The sequence below is a fragment of the Argiope bruennichi genome, chromosome 9 (genome assembly GCF_947563725.1).
Source record: "Argiope bruennichi chromosome 9, qqArgBrue1.1, whole genome shotgun sequence".
Lineage (NCBI taxonomy): Eukaryota > Metazoa > Arthropoda > Arachnida > Araneae > Araneidae > Argiope > Argiope bruennichi.
The window spans coordinates 90,489,221-90,514,308 of NC_079159.1; the positions used below are offsets into that span (position 1 = coordinate 90,489,221).

At 28.2% G+C, this 25,088-nt stretch overlaps 1 protein-coding gene across 3 annotated transcripts in view; it reads right to left on the minus strand.

Annotated features, from left to right (window-relative positions):
• Window positions 1-8,637: 8,637 nt before the first annotated feature.
• Window positions 8,638-25,088, minus strand: part of LOC129983757 (calcium-binding protein E63-1-like) — a 68,177-nt gene continuing 51,726 nt past the window's right edge. For all 3 annotated transcript variants that reach the window (XM_056093373.1, XM_056093372.1, XM_056093371.1), the window contains exons 3-6: window positions 16,497-16,640; window positions 14,219-14,361; window positions 12,272-12,383; window positions 8,638-10,516 (exon numbers count right to left, since the gene is read on the minus strand). In XM_056093373.1, coding sequence (XP_055949348.1) covers window positions 10,494-10,516; window positions 12,272-12,383; window positions 14,219-14,361; window positions 16,497-16,640 — 422 coding nt within the window. In that variant the 3' untranslated portion in view covers window positions 8,638-10,493. The remainder of the gene's footprint in view (window positions 10,517-12,271; window positions 12,384-14,218; window positions 14,362-16,496; window positions 16,641-25,088) is intronic.

Below are 25,088 nucleotides of genomic sequence, written 5' to 3' on the forward strand. Positions count from 1 at the left end.
ATGTCCAAATAAAACTTTATCTATGAAATATTTCTCATTTAGAACATTTTCGAAGAAAATGGATAATTAGATAATGCTTATCTAAATGGTAAATTAGATAACATTCGCAAACAAAATGATTGCTACAAATAGAAAAAAGAAATACAGATTTCCATTTTTTTTTTTTTCCCAATTGTGTCAATGAACTTCTTTTTGTTGATTATGAAAGCATTTAGAAACGGTTGCAAAGCTATTCAATATACGTAAAAGTGAATAATTTTACCAGTATGATTTAGACGTTTTATTGGATTAGAAAAATGATTTTTAAGGAAAAATTTCTTTGAGAATTTTTAAATTCTTAAAGTTGACTATATTTTTCTTAATCCTTTAAAGGGCCATTTTTTTCTAGTCATATTATGTTAAAATATTTTTAGGCTTGAAATTAGAATAAGAAAAGGGATTCATTTAGCTTATTAGATAAATTTAATTTGATTCATTAATTAATTTGGTTAATTAATAATTAAGTAACAAATCAAGACACATCATTTTGTCTGAGATAAAGAACCGAAGCATCTAAGTTTCTGACTTACTAAAAAAATTTGTCAGAACTTATGCCAACCTACATAATTTCATACAAAGATTGATAAATTTGCTGGTAAGTATACTTCCCACGGTCCTAGAAAGGATTAATGACAGTCAAATTTTGTACTACTAAAAGCAAGCACACATACCAAATCGCAATGAAATCATCAATCAATAAATGAAATCATTTAATACCAATGTAACAGACATCAAATGCGGTGCGCCAATGAAATTTTGAAATCCATTTGGGTTTTTCTGGAAGGGAAAAAAAAAAAATGGCGTTACTGCATAGCGAAAGACAATTTGCAGTAGAAAGTTAGATGATCCGTGCAATTACACAATTTATATGACTGAATTATCATGTAAATTAAGCATCATTACTACTTCAATTTTTCTAAAAATACAGGGTGGTTATAATTAAAGTTCCACTTTGAAATGGTCATAAAAGAAAAACTACTGGAGCAAATGTTATTAAACTTGGTAATAATTTAAAGGAGGCAATGGGAATTTCTTTTCCACCAAGAAAAGTTTAAAAATTCACCACCAGGGAGGAAATGGCGCTGTATACAATATTTTTAAGCAAAATAGGATATGAAGACATCGGTTTAAAATTTTTTTCATTGTTTTTGAAACGTGTTACAAAGCATGTTCAATGTGTATTATCTTAAAAAGCACTGTTTATGGTGATAATCTAAAAAATTTGGCGGAACTGAAAGATGCGATACACCGACATGTGCGTGACTTATTCCTCCTGATATGCTAAGAGCTATTGTTGAGAATGCAATAATGCGATTTAACTTGCTTTCAGAAAATGGTAGACATGCTTTGTAACATGTTTCAGAAACGACGAAACACATTTTAAACCAATGTCTTGTCTTCATGTCCTATTTTGCTTAACAATATTGCATACAGCGCCATTTCTCCCCTGGTGGTGACTTTTTGAACTTTTTTTTTTTTTTTTTTGGTAGAAAAGAAATTTCTATGACTTTTTTTAAACTATTACCGAGTTCGATAACATTTGGTCCAGTAGTTTTCATTTATAACCATTTCAAAGTGAACTTTTAATTATAACCTCCCTGTATTTTATATTCAAAAATTTCCCATCGTTGTAACATCATTGCTAAACTTATTCTTTCATTTTCATAAATTCCAATTACAGAGCAGTGTCTTCTGCTGAATAGATATCATTTGTTTATAAATATATGGAATTCAGTATGAGATTTTGGGACTAAAATTGTTTGGTTTTAATCGGCCGGAAGGAAAGGCATCATATATATATATATATATATATATATATATATATATATATATATTCTGTTTCCGGATACTTGTGTATTAAGCGCATTGCCGTACTGAATCGGAGGGGGAAATTAGCTAAATTCACATTTTGATTGGCTCTTCCGTAACTATTGTTCACCAATGGCATGCGCTTAATAATACGCAAGCACATTTATGAGACAATAGGTTACTAGTTACATCTAGAAATTATGACAAATATATGTAAGTATTTGATATTTCAGTAATTATAGCAAGAAAATATGTAGTTTTATTACTTATTGAGGCATATTCAGAGATTTGTAATTCATTTTCAGAAATTTTTACTTATCTTTTTTCTTGTTTGTTAAGAAGAAATTATATGCTAGTTTTTCTCCAACTTCCTAAACTGCTAAAATTTTAATCGAAAAGGCACGTTCTGAAATTTTAAGTTCTAAAAATATACTACTTTTCTCAATTAATTAAATTTTGACTTCATATAGTTAGATCATCTGCTAGTAAATTTGAGAATGCAATGTTTCAGCAATATTTATAATAATGAAAATAAAATAAAAAACTAAAACGTAGGAAATAAATAAATTGTAAATTTTTTCTTCTTATACAGGAATAAAAGTACGTTTCAAAAACTGTTTTTATAAAAATTTTATGCATGAATTGAATTTTTTTATCCTCAATGCAAGATAAAAATGCTTATTAATTAACCGTCCTTCATTTAAAAAAAACAAACACTGTTCTATTATTTAATGACTTTACCATTATTAAATTAATGATGTATTGCATATTAAATCATTTGTTATTCGAATTCAGCAATCATCAATCGAGTATGTAAATTAATTACCAACCAAGAATGTTTGAATTTCTGAGATGAAAATTATGAGTGAAATCGCTTAATCCATATGTCGTGTATTGTGGTAAAAGATCATTCTTCAGTCTTTGGTATTATGATACATTCAGATCACAACTTAGTGCTCTCTCAATACTATCTATTTTTGAGCTTTCGAGTTGACACTACCATCGCCGAGTGCCTCGATTTCTGATAACAATTTGAAATGGAGAACTGATAAAAGATTTTATTATCGGTGTGTGAGCATCAAGTGCCTTGTAACCTCCAGTTTGAAATTTTGTGATTATTGTACTGTGATTGTGTTTCTTCTGTTCGTTTAATTACATGCTTTATCATTCATTGTAAAACGTAAAAGTGGTTGTTGTTCCTTTTTATTTTCTCGTATGCGTAGTTTAGAGAAAGTACAGTAATCGTCGAAAAATTTCGAACTTGAGATTTTGACGTCGAGATCTCCACGTTTTAGACCTTCTCGATTTCGAAAAAACACATTTTTAGAAAATATTCGTCTGTTTGTCTGTGACAAATATAACTTAAGAACGCTTTGAGCTAAACAAAATTTGGTAACCAAATTTGCAGATTTCTATCAAATTTTGAGTAAAATCTGTTCAAAGGAAGTCGGTTTGTCTGTCCGAATATAAGTTAACACGATAATTACAAAACAAAGGGAGCTGGATAGATACAATTCCGTACACAGATTTAATATTTATATTGTAGACACCTTCAAGTTTTGAGCCAAATCCAACCAGGGGTTGACCATCTGTCTGTCTGCACCTTTAGAAATATGTAACACGATAATTCAAAAACGCATTGGCTTAAATATATCAAATTAGGCATGGGATTCTGTGACTACAAAAGCAGTTTTGTGTCAAATTTTTGTTTTAATCGGCTGTGAAAAATGTGTCTAATACACAAATTCGAATTTCGGACACTATTAATTGCAATCTGAATATTAATCGCCACATTAATCGCCAAGGATAAGAGAATAGATATAGTAAAAACGCTAAATTCACACCAAAAGCTGCTTTTTCGTAACTATTGTACGCCATTATCATGTAAGGCGCTCTCTGGCATGACAAATTTATTAGAGAGTATGCAAGAAAGTTTTTGGGAGACCACTACCGCTGGTTTTAATTAGCAAAATCGCGTCTCTGTTTTTTAAATCTGAATTTCTTCTATGCTAGTTATGTTTAATCAGATTTTATCCCATCTTTCGATTCCACAAGGAAGTCTGTAAAATAAATTTTGAATTCCATTGCACCACATTTTAACAATCAATCCGTTTTGTAACTTAGATTATGAAAAATTCTAAGTATGAGAATGGCAATGACATCTTTTATCGAAATTATATATTTTATCTGAGGCCATACAGAATGAGAAACACCTCGGAGAAATTTGTAAATTAATTTTAATTAATTGAAAATTCAGCGAAATTTTGTCATCTTTTCGCAATAACTCCCCAAAATATTATTGTACAAACTTATTTTTACCCCAATTTAAAACTTAATATATTTTAATGACAGCTATTTAATTGTTGTATTCATTTTTCCTGAATTTTGTTAATTTTTTTTGTATAATATTCAATTTATGGCACAGCTTGACTTGTAGTGACTCTTGTGACATAAAAAGACAATCAATCATAGATTTCATTGTTGAACTCTGAAATTCAAGATGTTTTCCATATTTCATTAAATTAACCTCCTTTGGAAACACGTTGTAATCATCCCGATTCTGAATCCAAAGACAAAACCAAAAGGTGTTTTCCTATCGGCCAATCACCCAAACCTCAGTTTTTTGCAAAGTGTTTGAACGTATTTGCAAAGTCTTTGAACATTACTTATTATTTAACTTGCAACAAAAAGCTTCACAATAGCTCACATTGTTTCATACCCTTTAGAGATAACTAAACTGCTATTAACAATATTCAGGTAAAAATCACAAAAACTCACGAACAACAACAACAACAACAAAAAACACCTTTGCTGGTGTAAATCTTGATATCAAAAGTCCATATGATTCTGTCCATATTGACAGCCTTGTTTTTAAACGCTTACATGCTTTGATATAAGAGACAACATTTCAAAGTGGTTGTTCAAATTCCTTCAACCCAGAACTTTCCAGATTCGCTGGAAGCAGTCTCCTTATAGTATCAAAACTCTGAACTTACCCCAGGGCAGTGTTCTTTCACCCATTCTATTCGTCATCTTTATGCATGACTTCTATGATACCACAGAGGAAGGGCTTGAATGTATTCTCTTTGCGGATGACATCTTTGTCTTTTGTATCCATCATTCTTGGGAAATCATTATAAAAAAAAATTCAAAACACATTGGAAACAAGTGGTGTAATTACTGGAAACTAGTTTCTCCAGAGAAAAGTGCAATAGCTGAATTGTCCAAGAAAGAAATTGCAACGTATACAACTGTTTCTTACGTGGGACACCCTTTAAAATCTTTGTCTGAAATACTTTGCCAAATTATCACTTTGCCTGAAATCCCATCGACTAAATCTAAATACTTCAAAATTTTCTTTGCGGATTTTAAATTTCAAAATAAAAATCTACCTTTGATTGAAATTAATAACTATTTTAATGAATGCATTCGGAATTTCTTTCCTGATCATTTTATTACTGCTATTGATGTATCCAAAACACTCGAATGCACTTTAATTGCTGGTTTTTCGTCTATTCAAAAATTCATGATTCGAATCCAACCTGTCCTTTTACTACAGAAAGTTTAGCCATTGCTGAAGCACTAGATGTTCTCGTTTTTCCTGAAAATGAATACCTGATTCTTATAGATAGCTACTCTGCGCGTACATCCTTGAAAAATCCAGTCGTCAAAAAATTATTCAACGTATAGCGTCAAAAGTTGAAACTTTATCCAAACCAAAAAATATCCGTTCTAAAGTTACTTGGTCCCTCGAACATAATCTGGAAAGAATTTGTAAATCGTTTAGCCAAAGAAGTTACAGAAAATACGCCTTGGATTGAATGGATGCATGCCTCCTGAAAATATTGCTTCAAACCTCAAAAAAGTGATGCATCATATTACAATCAATAATCATCGAAACAGCAAATATTTCATCTCCTTAGCAGATATTTCTAGCATTCAAGCACTCTCTTCCTGGTCCAAAAATCGGAATGAAGATGTTGGTTTGGCGAAACTAATCAACAAAACAATTATAACACCAGGACTTTTGAATCGTTTTAATCTCTAAAATGATCTTTTTTGTCATGAGTGTAATAGTACTAATGATATTGAACCCATAATCCTTTCATGTAAAAAATATACATTTTATAGAGACAAGTTGTGGACTTTTCTACAATTAGATAAACAAGATATCTCCTTCAAAAATGTTCTGGGGAAAATAACTGCAAACAAAACCAATCTTCAAGTTTCTCTTCAAGCAATGAAGCACTTCAATATCTACTCACTTCATCACTCCGTGTTGCATGAACTCTCTGTTTTATTGTACCTCTTTAATTGAACTCAGAAACCTGAACATGAACTGAATCGTATCAGCGAAACTGTCCTATAACTGCTAACTGACTGAAACTTCAATTTGTTTTTGTGAGCGCTTTTGTATTTGTTGATGACATTTCTGGCTCCCTGCATCTAGGATAGCTCTCATTGTTGCTATAAATTCTTACCTCTCACTTCTTTTTTTCAAGCCATCTATTTCAAGTAGGTAAGTCATAGCGAGTATCCATAATGATGGTTAAATATATTTTCACTCTCGATTATTAAACTTTCCGATTAAGGTTTATTTCTTTTACAACTTCAGACTAAATGAAGTGTTTGACGCAGGGAGCAGCATTTTTATAATATAATAATTGTATTTAATTAGTAAAGTGCAGTTGTAAAAACGCTGAATAAAGCAGTCTGCTGAAAATTTCGCACATCGATATGTTTACATTGCATTGCTACCATTCCGAGACAAGTAATAAGAGTGATTTCTGTGCCAAGTACGTTAGTGTTATATATATAATCGCGTGATTTTCTACTATATCTACTTTCTACTAGTACATTTTCTACTATTATTTATGCTACTTTCTACTAGTACATTTTCTACTATTATTTATGCTACTTTCTACTAGTATATTTTCTACTATTATTTATGCTACTTTCTACTAGTATATTTTCTACTATTATTTATGCTACTTTCTACTAGTATATTTTCTACTATTATTTATGCTACTTTCTACTAGTATATTTTCTACTATTATTTATGCTACTTTCTACTAGTATATTTTCTACTACTATATTTTCTACTATATATAATGAAATCGTGAATAAATATCAAACTGTTCATAAGAAATTTAATTGAAAGAAAACACAACCCGGCTAATAGCAAATTGCCAAAAGCGGCTAGGGCTAAATATAATCATATACTTTTTGTTGATAGTTGGAATATTATTAATTACAAATTTTATTCATAAACATTATGTGTTTTTTTTGTATAATTTTACACTATTGGCAATTTAAACAAAGCGTATAATGTATATATTATTTGAATAATAAATGAAAAGTGCCAAAATAGTCAAAACATTTATTAACAAGTAACTAATATATGTTATTCTGTCAGTCAATCAAAGACTTATAGTTTCTCATCCGAAAGATTTATACCGATATTTAGACTGTATGAGTTCGAAACTATACTATTAAATTTTAGTATTGGGATTTATTGTTATTTAATAGTTCTTATTTTAAGTTTTCTGTTTGTGATAAAATATAATGAACAGAAATTTCTAATGTAATTTTGAATTTTGATAGAATGTTAATATAAATTTTTTTAAATTTCATTAATAGAATTAAAATTTTTCAGCATAAAAATTCTGATTTATTATTTTTTAAACTTTGAAAATTCCGTTCGATAATTATTATGTACCAAAAAATTTGATTTGATATATTCTATTTGTTCGATTTCCTCTTTTCTATTCATCATAATAATCAACTTGTTATGAAAAATCCTGGCAAAATATATAATTTATTTGAATTATTATTGTGTTCTGAAATTTTCAAATTTTGCTTATAAGTTTAGTTTATTTAGTTTGTCTTCTAAAACCACGCAAATTCTCTTATACGTTTGTCTCCAGTAGCTCTTGGTATAAATTTAATCATGAGCGAAACATATCAGAAATTAATGCATAACAAAATTTAATAACATCAAAGATTCAAACTTTATACTTTTTCTTATTCATATTTTCATTGCAACTCAACTTATTTTGGCGTTTCGATAAGAATCCTTTTCTCATGAACTGAAATTATATTTACTGCGAATTCTACCATCGAATATTTTTATAGTTTTTAGCATCTTTTTCCCCATAAAACTTATTACTGAACTCTATTCATCAGAATATATTCAAATCCTAACATTCATAAATTCTTACATTATTTTTCTTGATTATACAGCATCAAAATTTCTATTCCAATACAACTTAATAATTATGATGAAATGAAGATTGTTTGTAGTGCAACGATATTGATTAAATATTTTTTACCGCAGTCTTTCCATTTTTCAGGTAAAATGGATGAAACTGTCGTGATTCTTATTTTGTTCTCTAGAATAAAACGTTGTGAAATGACAAATTTATTATTTATAAAGCAGTTTAATATAATTCTCATTTGATGATAAAATATAATTATCTTAGCATACAAGAAATACGAAATGTAAGATTATTTAGATAGTCTTGCGATTAACTCTCTGTCGGTGTAATTTTTTAAAATCTTTATTTAGATGCGATGTTTGCAAATAAGTTCAAATACTTTTCACACAAAGTGAACTGGTACTATATTCTACACAATAATAATATGATATAATAAAAATAAACGCACTAAACTGCGAAAAGCGCGGGATGCAATAGAATATGGATTGATTATCAACCCGTGGTAATAGCGGCATAAGCAGCTGGAGGTTAAGGAAATGGTGAAACCTAAAGCAAACCAATCAGAAGCAAATAAGGCAATAGTTTTTATTATGCAAAAATTATCTACAAGTTGAAATCAAATATACAGTATCAAAAATGTCAGTCACAAGCAGTCGTAGTTGAAAATGCAACCATAAAAATCCAAACTTTTTACAGAAAAAAATGAAACATAGTTTTGAAGTTGATAGATATATTCGTCAGTAGGCGCTTCTTTTGTGATAAATAAACGCAGTTACGCAATCGAGAGCAAATTTTAAAAAAAATGCTTTGACATATAACCGTTTTCATAAGTTCGAAAAAAATTTAGCCATTTATTTTTCTTTTTGTGTTGACAAACTCTAGTTAGCCAACTTCTGCAACTTGTAGATGACATATTGTTGATTGCAAGTTTTGCAATAACGAACCTAAAATTCATCAAATGGCATATGATACCCGATTGCATAACTGCATCCTAATAAAACGTTTTGAAATATATACGATAATGATACTTCAGCTTTTAAGCTTTCTGATATGTATTGTATTCCTGATCGCATAAAAACTGTACCGGCAACTACAAAAAGAAAATTCGTGATTATAATATTATTCGGAATATTAAATCTCTTTCAAGATGATTTAACGAAAAAAAATTGTGACACTGAATAGATTTTTAGAAGTTAACAACAAAGGGAAAAATAAGGGTTCTCCCTCCTCCTCGACTCAAATAAGTCGAGATTCTTAAAAATAATTTTAATGGTGTATTTTCATCACAGTTAATTTTTATTACTGAAATTAGAAAGACGATTATCATTTTACAAAAACGAGAAATTATTTTTGTTCATATAATTTATTGAAACCAACTAGTTCCCCCTTGTTTGTTCTTGAATTCTCTTCAAAGTAGTGACATAATTGGTTGTCGAAGATATGAACTATGTTCTGTCATAAAGAAGGAATATTTAAAAATTTTCAATAAATATTTCAAAATTATATCATTTTCAATAAATATTACATGACATCTAATTTGTTGGTGAATCTGACGTTACCAAGGAGTTGAACGCATGTCGCCGAGCTTTCTACTTAACTATAAAATGATACAAATAGAGCAATAGTAAGCCTGTAAATAGTCTTCCTAATTTACAGGCAGAATGGAAATAAGAAACTTATTTAAATATGTTACTCAGTTCTCGCAAATGCACGAAAGTGCTTGCTATTATGAAAATTGTCTACATAAATATAAAGTAATACTAATTTCCGAACTTTATCCTCAACACTCATTTAAATGAAAAAATCAAATGCACACTTTAATTATAGGAATTAGAACATTTTGAATTATTTTTCTATCAAATTGTTGATTTGATTTCATTCATCATATATTAAATAACCTTATTTTGTTTTCCTGTTATTGAAGAAATAATTCTCTTTTGCAGTATAAGTAGGTATGACTCCACTAAATATTTAATTCACCAGTTGGCTAATACTTTAAAATAAGTCTAAGCAATTGAATAGATATCTATAAGTATCTATATTAATACTTAAATATAAAAATATCCAACAAAAGCTTTAGTAATTTTTTTCTCTGTAAATATCTAAGCAAACAAAGCTCCAAAAACAGGACTAACTGACTGTAACTTTCCATTGACAATAAATATTTTTTTAAACTCTTAGCACACTCGTGCCGATATTTTACGAAAAATAATACTTAAAAGTTTTGACAATATATACACAATTATTTTTTCTCGAAGAAAAGCCTCATTTTTTTTCTCCAAGCCACTATAAATAAATAAAAGGTATTTTGAAATACACGTGCACATTTTATCACAAAACAATATATCAGTTTATGTCCCAGAGATGTTATGTGCATTGTGACGCGAATGTTTCTGTCTCATGATGGAGCTCGACGGCCATTTTTTTTCAAAGAAGTATTTTCACAAATTCTGGAAGAAAAATAAGAAATTATTAATGAAACTAACTCAATAAAGAACTACTATGTATTTATACTGTTTACTTTTTTGTTTTGAAATTTTAATAAGCAAAGGAGTTATGTATGAATTCATGTCATAGAAGAAACGATTTGTTTCGATAGCTTTTGAGTTTCAAATATTCCTGCTCTTTATTAACCCTTTACAGGGCCATTTTTTTCTAGTCATATTATGTTAAAATATTTTTTTGCTTGAAATTAGAATAATAAAAGGGATTCATTTAGCTTATTAGATAAATTTAATTTGATTCATTAATTAATTTGGTTAATTAATAATTAAGTAACAAATAAAGACACATCATTTTGTGTAAGATAAAGAACTGAAGCATCTAAGTTTGTCTGTCTAAAAAAATTTGTCAGAACTGATGCCAACCTACATAATTTCATACAAAGATTGATAAATTTGGTGGGAAGCATACTTCCCACCAAAGTTAGGGTAAACTAAACTTATATTTGAAAAGAAATCTATGAATATAGATATATGCTTATTTGAATTATATTTTAGGCATACAAGATTTATAAAGTTATAATTGATACTGAGAGAACTATACCATTGGCATAATTTGGATGCATATTAAAGAGGGCAACTCATAAAAATTCTTTTGCAAGATAATTATTTTTTCAGTATAAACATAACTAATACTCCACAGCTGTTTTCAAATGGTTATTAACTTTCGAAGTGTTTAGCAGCATTTGTGGAATTATTTAAACGCGTGGAGGTGAATTATTTACAGTTTCAAATGCTAATCTTTTTTTATTGGTATTCACAATTATTTGAAAAAGAACCAAAAATATCTAGTCATGGAATTTTCAGAGACGTAGAATTTTGGGCGTTGCGTTCACATATTTATTTGATAGTCAGTTATACCGCGGAGAAAAGCGTACCTTTGACCTGCAGATATTCGCAATCCTGATACAAAACATAGTGTTAAAAATACTTATCAATAAAGTGATAAGAGTTAGAATGAGGATTATATAATGATTATATAATTTTCTATGTACAAACTTTAACTTTTCGATATTTATATTAGTTGTATATTAAGACCTAGAAAAATGATTGCTACATATAAAAATATATTTTTGCAACTTCATCATATTTCGTCACTTTTGCATAAAGAGTAAAACTCTGTTTTTCAGGTTAATTATCAAACTTAAATTACAGTTAAGCTGTCTATATTTCTAATTAATATATAACAGTGTAAAATTTAATAATGTAGAAAATGCAAAATAACAAAAATATAAAAATTTCCTTAAAAACAAATGTAAAAATTCTCAGAAGTTTATTTACTGAACTGTTTAGCTAAAAAATACTTTCGTTTTAAATGCTATGATCTATAATATACAAGCTTTTCAAATTATTAAATGCTTGTATAAAAATATTTTTGATATGTGTAATTTTCTCAATATAAAAACGCATAATGTTATTTCTAATATATTTATATCTGGAATTCACAAACATCGAGTATTATATTTGGTAACGACTAGAAGCTAACAAAATTGATAAATATGTCTGAAATTTTTGCAAGAATCCAATGATTCTTGCAAAAATACCAATGATTAGTAGAATATTTACTCTAAAAAAACATACGGGGTAAATATTGGGCTAAAATACTGAAAAAAATTATGAAAACTGTAATTTTTAAAAAATAAATCCAAAAAACAGTATTTTATGGGATATTAATAAATTCCAATAACAAAGAAAATCCTCTACCTTCATAATTGATACGGCCATCGTGATCTATATCTATGGCTTTCAGCATGTCATCAAGCTGAGCTTCCGTGACGGGTTCACCAATTAGATCCATGGCCATTTTAAGCTCGTCCTGAAATGTAAAAAAAGCATTTTCAAACACTATAACTAAACAATTAATTTATCTATAGAGAACATGTTATCTGGACTATATTGCTTTTAGTATCTTTTTAGAATGATAAATATATCGCTTCATGAAAACAAAACTATTTGCGTGCTCATATCCATTCGAAAGCTCAATATCCATTATGCAAATTTTTTTAAATGAAGCTCCTGTTTTACTCTTCAATGGGCTTTTTCATCCTGGTAAGAAATCAGGGAATATTTTCCAAATTTACTCATCAAGAATACAAATTACATTTCTGAAGGAAGCTGAAAATCAACAAACTGAGTTGATTTTTTTGCAACCTTTTAGTACTAAGCGGATTGATTAAAAAATTTTTTGTAAATGATTGATTATCTCTTTTTTTATTTTACCTTTAATTAGTTATCTAGACTGTAGGCAAATGAATTTAAATATGTATTCTCACCTATTTTAGTTATTTTTAACATGAACTTTAAACGTATAATTGACATTTTAAATCATGTACAATCTTCGGGTACTTTTCTAAAATTATAATTGAATTCTCGCTTTCTCAGAAAAATTCTGGTGGAAATTTTAAGGATGAATAAGAAAATTATTTAACCGTGTTTTTTTAAATAAAACTAACCGTATTCAATATAAAAGCAATTAAGTTATTATTAATTATGTGTAGCATTTTGTTCCAGCTGAACAGGTGCATCATTTTATGCAGTACCAATCAATTTTTTGATATGTTGTATGATCGTCTAAGAAATTCCTTATAATATGATCTCGTGATATCGTAAAATACTTCAATTACGGTTTATATCACTCGGGTATAATAAAGATTACATGATTGTTTAATTATGTATATTTTATGACAAGACTGAAAGTACTTTTAGACTTTTTCATCTTGCACATCTTTTCAAAAATGTCCCATTAATTTCATTTCAAGTCTTCATGCCATAACGACATTAAATTTAAATTTGTTACAAAGCGAACTGAGATAAAATGTTTCAAAAAGTCGTGCACGCAATCGCTACCTACATACAAAAAATTCTGATTTTATAACTACTGAAATTTTAGAAACAAGTATGAAAAAAGTTTTTTCAAAATGAATTGACATTTTGTAATTGATAAAAATTTATGAATGTCTGAAACAAAGGGAAAAGACTATCATTAAAATAAAAAAAAAGCTATTTATGATTTATATACTTGCTTATCCCGCTTAAAACAGAGAAATGAATTGAAAATAACTGTAAAATGTTCGTAATTGTGAGAATTTATCCATCAATTACGAATATTTAGTTCTAAGTCCATAGCATCTTAGTCACATTCATATCCGATATCACACTTACAAAATTTCCACTTTGATTGATTTTAGATTTTGTCTATTTTCATACGCATTTTGTAAAAGATTTTCACTCTTCAATGAAAAGATATTATTTATATTTTTAAATCCATTCAGGTGATAGTAAACGAATTTTCAAAAATTGTAAAGTATTCAAAAAGTATTAAATAGGTAAATTCAAAACGTATTAAGTATTAGTTATTAATATTTCTTTTCTTGTATGAATGTGAAACTTATACAACTCCATATTTTCCATTTAAATCATATACTATTTTCAATAAAATTTAACATTGAGAAATTATATTAAATGAATTAATATTATAAAATAATTCGGTATATATGAAAAAAATTGAAATTCTATCTACTGAAATTCGGAAAAATATTCTTTTAAACCCATATGATAAATAACACTTTGTTCTTGTGATTTACAATACTATATAATTAAAAAATGAATTAACAAGAGCTAACAAAAAAAAACTCAACTAATTGCACTCACTTTGGTTATGTACCCGTTTCCATCCTTATCAAACACTCGAAATGCAGCCAGCAAGTCGTCCATTAAGTCGTCCTCCTGACCTCCTATCTCTTCCTGAGACGCCATCCATCTCAGAAACTCCTCTTCACTGACAAGGCCATCGTCTAAAAAGAATATCAAAAATACTCGAATAAAATACAAAATGTAATTTTTACGTACATATGAGATTGTAAATAGTAAAATAAAGTGCACCTTGATAAGCTCATATGCTGTTATAGCTGTTTTATTTTGCTTATGCCTTGACGGATTGTCTCAAATTTACATTTTATTCAACAATTAATTTTAATATCTTAAACAACAATTTTAATACCTCAGTGTTAAAATTTATTAGTTTTTAACCCAATCAGATATTCCTATTTTTTTTTTTTTGTGTGTGTGTGTGTAATGAATGTTTTGTAAGAACACTAGAGTTTTCTGTCCAAATTGCAATTATTTCTCTTGAGATAAAATTTCAGGAATTTTATCTCAAATAATTCAAATTTATTTGTGAAACGATACACAATGAAAGAATAAATCTTTTCTTATGTATAATTTCAATATCTCAATCACTGCAAATGTATTTAAATAATGCAAAATACTTTTTTATTTTTATTGAAACATATAAGCTTAAACATATTCAATAATAATTTTCCCTTAATGGACTAAATATTAAAACAATGTCATTTTTATATTTTATCAATTATTGGTTTTAGTATAGCATTTTTATGTTTATCTTTCATTATGAAAGTTATTTAATTATATTTAAAGTTGTTTTATAAAATATTCAAACAATGCCAATATTTAGGATAATGACCATATCACTTTGTCAATATGTAAATTAAATGTAGCCCCCATTTCCATCAAACCTCATTAATTAATGATTTTTTTAAATTATAGTCTTATAGTCTGAATCTCTGTTCTTTATAGGAGGCGAAGTAGTATTAGTAAAATAAGTAGCAATATTTCACTCTACAATTGGAAAAAGATTATTAATTTCAGTTTGAGTTCCAGGATATTTTTTAATGTAAGTTCTTTCTGTCAACCTATTTTTTTACATTTCTTTTAATAAAATGGCTATAAAATCAAGTCGATGAAACAAACGAATTTTAAGGACGGTAGACATGTGAACGACCTTGCCATTCAAAATGGCTATTCCTATGTTTGTTTTAATATTATGACCATGGACAGAAAATTCCAAGCAAAACAACTGGGCATTTGAGAAGTTTGATCATTGATGGCTGTGGGCAGTACGTAAAGAAGCCACATTTAGAAAGGTTTTACTGTAGAATTCACTATTGACTATATTTGTGGAATATGAGCGATAAAGAAATGTTTAAGCTGAAAATTTCAGCTTTCGTTAATCATTTAATGAGATATTTATTAGTTCATTGATTGATTCATTTTCAAAATGGTAACAAAGGGGTTTCAAACATTATTGGACAAACTATGATGAACTAAAATTCTCGATCTGAGATAAAAATTATCTAAAGTAGTACTCTAGACACAGTTTCTGAAAAAAAAAAGCAAAATGTAACATCAGGTGCAAAAAAGTTCACTATTTCTGCTTTTTAATATATTCCACATATATTTATATAGTACATGGAATTTGCATAAATAGATGCTCAGTATGACCTCTTGCCATTTCAAAGCATCCGGTAGTGACAAAATTGAAGGCAGCATACAGATGAGCAGCTAAGTCGCATTCTAAATAAATGAAAATTAGATATATAAATTCATTCGGTTGTCCCTATAGCAAAAAGTAATCGAAAGGAGTCAGATCTGGTGATTAGGCCTGTCTCACAAATGGACTCCATCTCGTCAATCTAGCAACAGTGATATTCAATAATTTTAAAGTGATTGAACAGCAGAGGTTGCTTTTTTTAGCAAGCGAGTGTCTACTTCCTTTTCTTTTTAAAATGTCTCATCTTTTCTAAACCTGTGGTGCGTAATTTTAATTTTTCAATCTTATATTCTTTAAAAACATTTTTCCTCATCCGCTCAGCAATTTTGTGAGGTTCGATAAAATTTATTATTATGTCGGATTCTACGCCATACTTTTTCTTTTGTATTTTACTCGAAAACTACGCGTCATAGACGTAGGATTCTTTTAACAATCTTTATAAACTCAAAGCAAGGAGATTTTATGTACTTTGTCCAGTTTGTTTGGTGGTATATACACTGTATAATAAAGAACTTGGATGCGGAAACGGTAATTTAGAAACAGTACAAAAGAATAGGTGATTGTAATCTAGTATCGTACCTCTTTCACTGGCTTGTTTCATGAGAGCCTCCACTATGCTGTCTTCTATTCGGATTCCTAAACTCGATAGCATGTGTTTCATTTCGCTGAGGTTAACACGTCCATCTTGGTTTTTATCCAGCATCGAAAATGCCGTCTTCAACTCTGAAATAATAGGAGAAAAAGTTCGTCACTTCTCACATCGAACGAAAACATTAAGAATTCTTAGATACTTAAACACAGAGCGTTTTATTTCAGCATAATTATCTAGAGAACATTATTGTTTAGAACAAACAAGAATTCATTTTGGAACAGTTCCTCTTCGGGTTTTCCACAGAATTTCATTACAGACCTGAAATTTGATATCAAGACCATTTACCAAAATGTGTTCGGATACTTTGAGACCTTTCTGTATAATATTTCAACATACTCACAGAAAAATAAGCTCCATCTACACAGTCTATCTTTTAGTGAATTTATCCAGATTTTCGCTCAGATCTGCAATTTGGGCGATAAAACATATATCAAATTTTATTTTTTCTAATTCGTTGTGTTTATGAATGATCATATTGACGTACGACCGGATAAAAGTAAGATCCCATTCAGCAAATTTCATCCAACATTTGACACTGATCTGCAAATTTGGTGTGAATTTATATTACAGTCTATTTATCTGACAGACGTGTGTTTTGAGTTTGCGTATTCACAGGCAGGTAGACATAATTCTAAATAATTATTTAAATAAAAAAGAATTTTAATATAGCACGCTTTGAAAACGGACTGAGAAGTATAAAATAAGCTCTTAGCCCCATTCAGATTTATAACCCTCCATATTGATTCCTAAATTGACAATCACAAATTTTCAGGAATACACTTGGAAGGGGGGGGGTTGAGCGGGGAAGAAATTGGTTTGGGATAATAAATCTGTATGGTAATAAAAGAAATTTTTTTATAATTTTTAGTCTGCCTTCAAAACGTGGTATAGTAATTTTTTATTTAAATAATTATTTTCTTATATTCGCTTGTGCGTGAAATTTTAAAATTGATTTAGAAAATAACTTCCCGATAAGCTAACGACTTGTTACACCATCATATGTCGGTAATGAAATTTTTTAACCGACTGCAAAATTTGTCCCAAAGACACAAATAAACACAGAAGAGAGAGCTAATATTGCTTTGCCCTCCAGTTCTGAACTATGGTTAAAGTTTCTAATACATCGGGAAGTTAATTTGAAATCGATTGCAAAATTTGTATAAAATAAGTCAGTGAGAAAAGTATGTTAATAATAATAAATTCTATGTTGTTGACTGAAGATCATTTGAAATGCGACGATTCATCAAAATATTGCGGTTGAATATTTTAAGAACACAATATTTTCTCATCGTATATTTCGCATACAAGAAAGTAAAAAAATGCGGAAGTTCTTTTTTTTTTTTTTTTCGATCGCTGCATTTGCTTTCAGATTAAGATGCTTGTATAAAGAGAATTCATAAATAATTTTGTTTCAGTATTGGAAAGTCAAGTTTACCGACTGTCTTTAGTACAAAACTCTAAAAAATTAATGTATTGTCTTTAAATGCTCGAGTCCCAACACATACAAGTGCAAATCCAGAATAAGTTTTTACGATCGAAGTAAGTAGAAAACACAGAAATTCCTCACTATTTCGAAATGACAATTTTTCACGGTTACAGTAACTTCTCTATTTTTAATGTTAAAAAATAATAGAATCAAGAAACCTTAACATAATAAAGGAAAATGTAAAACAACGTTGAAAAAAATTAATCAAGTTGTCCATTGTTAGAAGAATTTTATTTCATTTCCAAGGTTTCTGTTATTTATTTTGAACTGTAAAGAAATCATTTTCGAATGAAATAATAAAAATAATAATGCTACGCCTTAGATTTTGTTGTTGATATTTTAACCATAAGTCAGTTATTCCCAGCAATTTTTTTCAGGATATATTTTTTTAAATTAATCAATTATCTTTAAACAGCCATTTAAAAATATTTTTGGCATTTCTATCGAGTCTTCCGTCTTGATATAAAATGGTAAACTTAATGTTAAATGTTTGAAACTTAATTTACTAATAGTATAAACATTATTTTCAAAACTCTTTCCTTGCTGTACTTAACTTAATGAAATAAAAAAATATGTATGTATCAAAAGCAGGCTTAAATACAATCTTAAATCAGAATCATGTTAACCTATCAATTCTCTCTTACGGGAGGGAGTTCCAAAGAACATCGTTCAAGGAAGATTCTATAAATAAAACATTTCTTAATTCGTACACTAAAATTTTTCTTTTTTTGAATACTTTCTTGTTATTTTTTATAAAAACTCAAACGAAATAATATCATTCGTTGTGAATTTAATCAGCATGCTTAAAAAATTTCTAAGAATCGCCACATATATTTAAAGTCATGGAAATAAAAGGGGGATCTATGATTAAGCGACACATATACACAGCATTCGATTTACATAATAGATTGTTTTTCTAAAATTATTATGGAAACTGATATCATACGATTCAAATTCATATCAGAGCACACTCAACTGGGAACCAATATCTATTTTAAAAATGCGGTTCATCATAGAAAACTGTACACATTGCAGCTTTCTGATTAAAAGTGATCCATTTCCAATAAAAAAAATATGCATGAATTCTGTTTCTCCGTTTTTTATCGATAATATTATTAATATCTTTTCTTTTGAGATGTTGTCTATTGATTTTGCAATAAGGCCCCCTTTTTTTTATTCGCTCAAAAAATGCGTTTTTCGGGTCAGGAAGATCTAAAGCACGATTATTACAATAATCTCTCTTAGTATATTTTGTATACAAGAAAGAAAAAAAAAGCCTTAGAAACGTAACAAAAAACAAACAAACGTAAAAAAAAGCCTTAGAAATTGCTTTGAATATTTCATACGCGAGAAAGTAAAAATTATCCCGTTCTTTAACGATCACATGCTCTTGGTTTTCTGATATTCAACTGTTTTTATTTGTTTGACGGTTTTAACTTGAAAAGCGGATTTATTAATCTAAATCACGCAGTTTGATTGTCGAATAAATAGTCGATTATGTTTTTTATGTTTGCTCTTTGGAAGTAAAAATAAAAAACCAGTAAGCGCATATGTTGCAACTATATCGGTCTAAATTTCCCTCAAACTTGGTTCTTAAACAATTGTTTACAATCACTTTTACAAAACTGAAGGAATGGAAACAATTTCATTTCGAAAATAAATATCCTTTATATATTCATAAAAAATTAGCATTTTCCATACAGTTGTGAACATAATACAGCAAATTCGATTATTTATTTTAATGGCAGAGCTCTAAAATCACAGAGCTATAAAACTTTAATCAGACTAATTGCCACTTAAATTTTTTTTCAAAAATATAAACAAGCACCTATTCCATATTCTATTTAATCCTCATAATTTTATGTTACAATAATATTTGACTGATTTTTTTTCAAATACTAATTTGGTTTTGCATATATGGGCAGTTATGTAATTTTTAAATTATATTTATTAAAGTTTTTTTTATTCATGTAGTAATGTTTAAGCAACGTAAAAAATTATTTTAGATCATATTTAACTTAGTTTATTGTTGTGTTGTTACAATCACAAGCAAATGTAACTATGCCAATTATTTACCTACTGCATAGTGCTCAACGGCCAATAGTTTAAAGGATGCAATTAATCTGCTGTATATAAAGAGAATATGAATTGATTCTATACTTAGTGATGCACAGTGAATAATTTTTGTCTAAAAGGATATAAGAATAATAAGGCATTTTTCGATTCTTGGCAATTCTTAGTGTTGGCATCCTTCTTCAATTAAATTCTTCTTTAATTGTTGAAAGTTATACGCAGAAATATTTCAAAGAAACTCTGAATGCAAAATACTAAAAAAGCGTAAAATGTGAATGACTGCCAATTTTATTCTCTGAAAAAAAATAAAAATTTACATATATTTTTAGAATCTTTGTCACAAAGCATTTGGCAACTGGTACAGAAATAGGTTCTAAATTTAATTTAGTTATGGGTTTGAGATATAATTTAAATCGAGAGAGTTTCTAATACATTTGCAAAAGCTATTCCTCATAAGATCCCAACTTTGTAAGTGGTAACATTTTTGTTTAGAAAATGTATTTTATTTTATACCTTCTTGTAATGAAAACGAATGTTTATGTTGCATTCTACAAGACGAGCGCTTGATACAGGGTTATTGAATTTGTTAAATATAATTTAGAGGGTTGTAAAAAAGGAATTTTTGAAGTTTTTAATAGAATGTTAATTTAATAATTAAAATTATTACATTTTTGGCATTAAGATAATATTACACAAATATAATGAAATACACATCCTCATTATTCCTTAAATTATCCTTCCGAAAATATTAATTTTAATTGCCAGATGTTTTTTTAGTTTTATCAATTTTCAAAAAATAGTTTAATGGATAATTTTAAATTATACACCTGCATTATTGAAATGAAATTCGAACATTTTTCGTTATTTAGTCAAATACTAATCTATCTGGCGTTGCTTGGGATTAAAATCCCTTCACGAATAATATTTTAAAAGTAAAAACTACTTTTGTATAGTATATTATAATATCAGCAATAAAAAAAAATTGATATGCTTACAAAAGCTTTACTTTTCTGGACTTCGTTTGAGTTAGACATGGACGTAAACTTACTTTGATGCATCATTAAAGCCTTTATTTTTTTTTCTAACAAAAGCATTGTTAAATAACGAAATTTTAAAAGATAGTGACAGAGAAGTTCAGTGTGAGAAGAAAAGTAGTATTTTGTATAATTTCTTATTAATTGAATATTTAATTAATTTTTGTCCTTTGAACTGTTGTCACAATTCTTTTTTTTTATCTTATATAATTAGTGCGCAAAAGCTGATTTGAGTTACTCAATTGATTAGGATGAAATGTGGAACATATATATAAAGTATTACACAAAAATAAAGAAAACATCGGATATATATATATATATATATATAATATAATATAGTCACACGGACTTTTACTTATGTTAAGATTAATTTGCCCGTTTCTTTTTCGCTTTTGAGAGTTAAGGAATAAAGATTCCACTTATTTTTTTTCGCATTCACTGGTGATATTGTAATAAATTTTAATTTATTTTTTTATTTCATCAAATGTTTTACGAAATCTATAAACAAAGCCCTCTGAAATATTAAAGAAATTAAGAAACAATCTCATAAGCTCAAACGAATATTATGGTTTATATTCTTTAAATCTTTTCATCGGCAGTTTATAATTTAACATAGCGTGCTGTTCCATGCAGAATGATTTTAATGTTGAAATCAATTGCATAATTTTCTTGAGAAGAAGGAAAGTGAAATTGTTGCTGATAAAGCGCAATTAGATATTAATGCGAATAATTGTTATGTGACTTCATATAGATATCGAAACAAAATAAAGAACACACACTTTAAATATCTATCACAAATGATGTTTAAAAGTACACACTTTGTAAAAAGAACCATGATTATCGAATTATGGATAAAAGATTTGACTGAAATTACTTATGATCAGTATTCTTTCTGAACAAATTGATTTCCAAAATTAGATAGCCTAAAATAATTCGTAGAATTCCCATATTGCATTTGTACAAAATAACTTAAGGAGTAACAAAATAACTTAATAGAGGATATTAATAGTAAAATAGTTACCACCAAAGAAAAGGGGTTATTTGAATTAATAGTCATTTATAAATAGAAATGAAATGAATTAAAATTATTTCTAAACAAGGTCATTGAAGAATTTTAAAATGTGCATTATTTTCTGAAAATAAGGTTCTTAGAAAGTATATTGAAAATAAATTGATGTTGTAAAGGGGGTAATAAATAAAGGACAGACTTGTTTTAATGCTAAAATTAAATTAATAAAAAAATTTAGATATATAGATAATGAATGGGGAGAGTTAAAAGAGTACTAAAATAAGTGGGGTTTAGGAAAGGCACTATTCGAAAATTATTCAATAAAACTCATTGTAAAAGCTACATCTAGTCCGTTTAATTCACAAATCTACTATCCCTCATTATAAGTTATGACTGATTAATGAGCAATTCACCTTTTGAAAAAAAATTATATGTCAAAAATTTACAAAAATAATTCTAAGTATTTTTAACTCGAATTTTTCTATCTTCTATGAGAATTATTATGCAAATTCTTCTTATATGATACAAACCAAATATAATATTATTTTTGTGAATATTCATTGTAGATTTCTTTTTATATCAAAAGTTATTTTTCTTTGAATTATATAAAAGCATCATGACCTTTGCTAACCTAATCTTCTCCAGAAAACAAGATATTATGAGAAAAGAAATCATTCTCTTGAAAACTTTTTAATTTGGCGAAGAATGCACGATAATTATATCTTAATGTCTTAAGACACTTACGTAATTGCTTATAAATGCTGCTATGGTTTTTGCGCCACATTTAATTACATTTCTTATCTCTCTGCATCATTTTCTCCTTGTCTTTTTACGAATGAATAATTTTCAATCCCATTGTAGTTCATTTCATTCCATTTGAATCCCTTTAACTTGAATTAGATGAAAATGCCACAAGATTATTCAGTTTTCTAGTTTATAATTCTTTTTTGCCTCTTTCGATAAGCTGCTGTTAGTTTATTAATGTCAATGTAATTGCTTTACTTAATTCACTAATGTCAACCAACTTGGATGATTTATATTTTATTAAAACAAAACAAAATTCTATTTTATAAATTACGCTAGCCCAATAAATGTGGGTCATTCTCATTGCTTTTTTATGTTTAGAAAGTGGCACAAATTAATTGACAAAATCTTTCCAATTGCTATGATTGGGGACTCTTTCAGAGTTTGTGATATCTCGCGATACTGGAAAACGGGGGAGGGAAGGCAACCATTGACGTCATATATAAAATAAAAAATATATATAAAAAAATTGACGAAATTGTTTTTGTAAATATTGCTGTTAAAATCTGTAAATAATTTTTCACTCATAGAATACACAGTGAAATAGTGTGTTTGAAATTTCTTTCGAAAATGGAAGGTGGTAATGGGCAAGTAATAGCAGATAACATATCTAGAGGTCATAATCATTCATACGAAACAAAAATTTCCAAAATTGTACAATAATTGAAGGACTCATTCTTTATTTTTTTTTTAACATATAGATAAAAATTCCATCCTTAAGACATTTATTGTGAATTTTTAAACTATATTTTTTCTTTTCCAGAAATAAGTGTAATTTCTTATCATGCTTCTTGTAAATTTAAATGTAGGTTTATTTTAAACACTAATGCAGAAAAACACTAATGCACATGAAGTTTATTACAGGCATTCTTCTTTATAGTGCTGTTTTCAAGCAATAATTATGATGTTTTCTGTTAATTCATAATTTACAGACAAAATAAAAATTATTGCATTTTCCTTAAAATAGTCTAATTGAAAAACAAGCCATAACATTATTTATTCTCTAAGATTCCAGCGCTATAAGGCGTATTCTCAAAATAAGCTTTTGTTTCTATTAGATGGATGCTTTAATTACTGCTGAAATGTCAGTCGCAGTGAATATACATATCTGATAAACAACAGATGTGGTTATGGCTAATTTAAATCTTCAGTATCTAATAGATTTAAAAGAAAAAGATTTTGACAGATGTGTGGGGAAAAAAAGAAATACCTATTCCGATAAGATTACAAGAAAATAGAATATAGGCTTTTCAAAAATGTTTCAAAAATGCTCTTTCGTTGAATATTCTCTATGGAGAAAAATATGGATATAATCTTCCAGCATTAATCATTAGACCGATATTGCCAATTCTTATTTCATTTGAAAATTTTTTACACCTATGCATCACATTAATGGCTGCCTATTCCCATTGTCCTATCTTTCTAGAGACCTGGGGAGATATTTTCAAATCAGCACGGTGACTGTGTCTAGGGTCGTATTGTGTCGCATATTCTAAAACAAAAGACTTGAGTTGTTTATCTTTGGTGTTGAATGCAAAGTGGATTATTTCGGGATTTTTGCCTTTAGAAAATTCGCGGTGAAGTATTACTTTTGATATTTCATTCAAAAATTGAAAAGGAGGACATTGACAATACATTTAGAAGCCATGAGGTACCTACCATATGAAATAAAAATTAGCAAAATCATATTGATTTGTTAAAGGGGATTGGGGTCTGGGTTATTCACCAGTTAATTTGCAGGCATCGTTAGCCAAATAGAATGATCCATGTTTATGTCCAATTTAAAGTAATACTTTATTTTATTGTGATAAAATAAAAATCAGCAAATTTGGTTGACATGACTGTATTAATGTTATTAACTCCTTTAGCCGCATTTTTTTTGAACTCCTAATTACACGTCACATTTTATTTTGAATATTTATTGTCATTTCCTTCCATTAAAAAAGCACATGGGATACATAAGCGTATTCAAATGTTTTTCGTTTTTTAAAATAATTGCTATTTTAACTTGAAAGCATATTTAAATATCGAAAACTCAATAATTCGATGAGTCTGACTTGTCATTTCAATGCAAGAAGTTAATGTAATTGGCATAATGTTGGTCACCAAAGGC